The sequence below is a fragment of the Bison bison genome, unplaced genomic scaffold (assembly GCF_000754665.1).
Source record: "Bison bison bison isolate TAMUID 2011002044 unplaced genomic scaffold, Bison_UMD1.0 scf7180017864499, whole genome shotgun sequence".
Classification (NCBI taxonomy): Eukaryota; Metazoa; Chordata; class Mammalia; order Artiodactyla; family Bovidae; genus Bison; species Bison bison.
Genome location: NW_011495058.1, coordinates 4,531,740 through 4,535,859, shown reverse-complemented (window position 1 = coordinate 4,535,859; position 4,120 = coordinate 4,531,740). Strand labels below are relative to the sequence as shown.

Genomic DNA, 4,120 nt, shown 5'->3' with positions numbered 1-4,120 from the left:
GGAAATAAAGCCCCCGGGCGCTTGCGGCGCACAGCGCAAGGAGCAGCAACGCCGGCAACCCCATTGCCCGCCGACGCCCAGCCCAGACACCTGCCAACGCGCGCCCTCTGCCCAGTGCGCATGCGCGCACCTGCGCCCCGCTCCCTGACGACGCAGAAAGACCAGGCGCAGGACGCGCTTGCGCGGTGACTCCCGCTTTGCGTCCGCTCCGCCCCGCCCCGCCCCGCCCGCGTCTTTTCGACCAAGTTACAGGGCCGAGGGGAGAGTGCGCACAGGCAGGACGCCCGGAGACTGGCTGATCCCTCCCGCTCTCTGGAGGCGCAGTGGGCTCCGTCAACTGCCAACAAGCGGCTTCTGCTCAGTGCGCACGCGCGCGCCTGCGCGGTGCTCCCAGCAAGCGCGGCGTGGCAGAGCAAGAGTATGGAAACGTTGACACCTCCTTCGCCCCTGCTGCTTGCCCGTCAGCCTGCGCCGAGGTGTGGGTGCTGTATCCGGAAGATTGGGTCGACGTAGGCTTCCGAACTCGGGGTCCACCGAGGAAAGGAAAGTCGGAATCCGGGGACCGACAGACCGTTCCCAAGACCCCGACTAGGTGGATACCGGTGTGAGAAACCGTGTAGGAGCCTCAGGCGCATTCGGTGCCGCCTGGAGTAGCGGCTCACCGAGGCTTTGGAAGCCATGACCCCGGGGTGGAAGCCTCACCTGGGTGGGGCTCCAACAGACCTACAGGAAACGGTATTCCAAGCCCTGGGGCGCCAACAGGTTTAGGTGTTCCAGATTTTAGGAGTTCATCAGTTTTGTTACTTGAGATGACGGCGTGGCAATGATTATTTTCTGACACTCCTCTGCTAGGGTTATACACGGAAGTGCTCACAGATAGTCACCCGAGGGTGCTTACCAGGAAGAGAAAGTGGAGATTGGGCTAAAGGTGAGAGGTGTGTGGGAGGAGGGACGAATAGAGATGGTTCAGTGATCACAAGACTGCACCCAAAGGGCGAGGCTTGGCGGCGTCTCCGCCTCTGTTTCCAGCCCTTATGGTTCTCTCTCAACTTGTCCAACTGCTCATTGTCTTCTAGGTGAAGATTTGGAACGTGCAGTCCTTTGGGCTGTGGGTCTGCTCCACTGTTTCACAGTGGTTTAGGGCTCAGAGTGGAGAGAGATGTGAAGCAGAACAAAATCCAGCCAGCCTTGTGGGTCTGATGGGCACGTGACAAGTGCAAGTGGGGGTCCAGAGCTTGTTCTGCTGCTTCCCATCCTTCCTAAACACAAATCCTGTAAAAATCATTCTTATCGTGCTTGGTATTGTGTTCGGTTAGTCACTAAGTCGTGTCCGGCTCTTGTGACCTCACGGACTGTAACTGCCAGGTTCTGTCCGTGGGATTCTCCAGGCAAGAATACTGGAGTGAATTGCCATTTTCTTCTCCAGGGGTCTTCCCCACCCAAGAATCTGCAGTGTTGGATACATTCCTATTTATCTCTTAAAAAGTAGGATTGAACCAAGGCAAATATCCTAGTGGCATTAAAGAAGTTTTACAAGGAAACCTTTCCTGAGCAGCAGCAGTTGTGCGGTGAGGACGGAAAATAAGCTCTCTTTTTTTAGAAGCTGGAAATTTAAGTATGAAATCTGATTTTTAAATATTAGCATATGACTCAGCTTTAATGAAATGGACAAGTCACAGTCTGGCCACATTCAGCAGTCAGTCATGCGGACAACTTCTGATCTCATCCAAATTCAGTAGGGGACAGTCTACTTGTTTAAGTGACGACCTCTGTGCAGGTTCCTCCCTTTTCTGTGACCTTCACCTTCTTTGAACAAACTGGTGCAACTTGAGAATGAGTATCTGGGCTAAGAAAATTGAGGAAAAGTCTTGAGGAAAACTTAGAATGAGGAGGTCTATGAGGCATGTTTACATCTCCTAATGAGAGCATTCCTCTTGTGGGACAGAGGAAGGCAAAAAAGAAGCTAGAAAGGTCCTTACTGGGTGTGGAATTAGAGCAAAGGAAGGTTGAAAATTTGTCTTAAAATTTTTATTAACAGAATTTCCAAACACATAGAATAGTTACAATGAGCTTTTATATACTAGCAACCAGTTTCAACAGGAATCAAAATTTTGCCTTATTTATCCATTTCTGCATTTTTTCCCTGAAGTGTGTTAAAGATTCCCTGGACATCATATAATTTTACCTATAAATATTCCAGTGTATTTCTAGCCAATATGGACTGTTAATAACTATCACACCCAAAACAAAAATAATTCTTTAATAATTCTAGTACTTAGTATATTTTTAGTTCCCCCCACCCCCATCTCAATAAACTTTGGATTGTTAAAGGACTATTTACTACATTCATTGATACATCTTTTAAACCTCTTTTGATACATAGTAGTCACACCTTATCTAAGGGGGATATGGTCCAGGACTTCCAGTGAATGCCTGAAACCACATCTCTCCCTCTCTCCCTCCCGTGTGTTTTATTCTATACATACCCATGGTAATGTTTATAAGTTAGGCACAGTGAGAAATTAACAATAACTAATAGCAAAATAAAACATACTGTCATAAGAGTTATGTGAATATGGTATCAGAATGTTTTGTACAAATTTAATGCCTTTTCCATCTTAACTAAGCAGGAATCATGTTGTGGTTGTAACTTTTGCAGTTTGAGGTTCAACAGCAAAACCAGCAAGAATTTTTCTTTCTTTACAATTTCACAGAAGTTTCACCCTTTAATATAGATCTTAACAACTTTAGCATAAGATTTTTTTTTCTTAGTAAGTTGAGAATTTTCACCTTTTGACTTAAAGGAAGCACTTTGCAGCTTCTCTCTGGCTTACCTGAATTGCCAACCTAACTACTCTTGCACTTTGGGGTCATTGTTGATTAAACCTAAGCACTGTGATAGTGGTACAGCCAGTCTGATAACTAAGAGGGCCGCTATAAACAGGCAGGATATGCCTGGACAAAGAGATGATTCTTGTCCCAGGCAGGACAGAGCAAGATTTACCATACTACTCTGAATAGTGAGCAACTTAAAATTTATGAGTTGTTTCTGTAATTTTCTATTTAATATTTTCAGACTGCTGTGGACCACAGGAAGCCAAATCTGTGGATAAGCAATTCCCCTTCCCTTTCCATTGATGATGGTGATGCCATCTACTTATTGAAGCAACTTGATCATTGAACCCATAGAATTTTCCACATTCTGAATTTGGTTGGTTGTTTCTTCATGTGATATTTAACATGTTTCTCTGCACTTGGTATATCCTTCAAACAAATCTAGAGCCAGTGAGGATTTATAGTAAGACAGTGTGTTTCAGTGCATTAAACCCATTACCCTTTATAATGCTCAAATTCTCCAATAAAACATTGTTTTGCTATACCCTTTTGACACAATTGTAGTAGTCTTTAGGGTCTTCCTTGTTTTCCATTTTGTACATTTCCTGCCGTAGGCATAAAATCAGCCATTTATCCAAGGAATGCTAAATCACTTTAGCAAAAAATGGTATCTGTATTTTTTTTTCCTTAAAAAGAACCCTGGAATTTGTCCTAATTGATGGGTAATCTTGATATTATTGGGACTTTCCTGTCAGTCCAGTGGTTAAGACTCCGCGCTTCTGCTGTAGGAGGGTTAGAGATCAATCACTAGTCGGGGAACTAAAATCCTGCATGGCACAGCCAAAACAAAAAATTGCATTCCCCACAGGAAGAAACCTGTCTTAGGTAATCTAATTCCCCTGGTCCCAGACCTTTACCCTGCAAAGGTGGGAGGAAGAAATTCCTGCAAGCCTTGACCTAGGCTAGCTAGCCATTCATCAACCAGTATCTGCTGAGTAGACATTTGTACCAGACACTTTTAAACCCTGGGAACACACTGGTGAATGAAACAAAAATCCTTGTCCTTGCAGATTTATTTTAATTATTGTCTATCAATAAGATAAATGAGTAAATATATAGCATGTCAGATGGAGGAAAGTATCAGGGAGGAAAATAAAGGGAGTATGAATGATGGTCCCCCAAAGACATGTCAATGTTTGAGTCCCCAGAACCTGTGAATGTCACCTTACTTGGAGAAAGGATCTTGCAAATATAATGAAGGATTTTGATGAGATAATCCTGGATT

General features: G+C 44.8%; 1 protein-coding gene across 3 annotated transcripts in view; it reads right to left on the bottom strand.

The window, feature by feature from the left end:
- The window catches only part of TMED4 (transmembrane emp24 protein transport domain containing 4), a 2,888-nt gene extending 2,751 nt beyond the window's left edge, over positions 1-137 (bottom strand). The window contains exon 1 of one of the 3 annotated variants that reach the window (XM_010829045.1): positions 11-137. In XM_010829045.1, coding sequence (XP_010827347.1) covers positions 11-64 — 54 coding nt within the window. In that variant the 5' untranslated portion in view covers positions 65-137. The remainder of the gene's footprint in view (positions 1-10) is intronic. The other 2 variants (XM_010829043.1, XM_010829044.1) reach the window with 2 other exon arrangements.
- Positions 138-4,120: the final 3,983 nt, after the last annotated feature.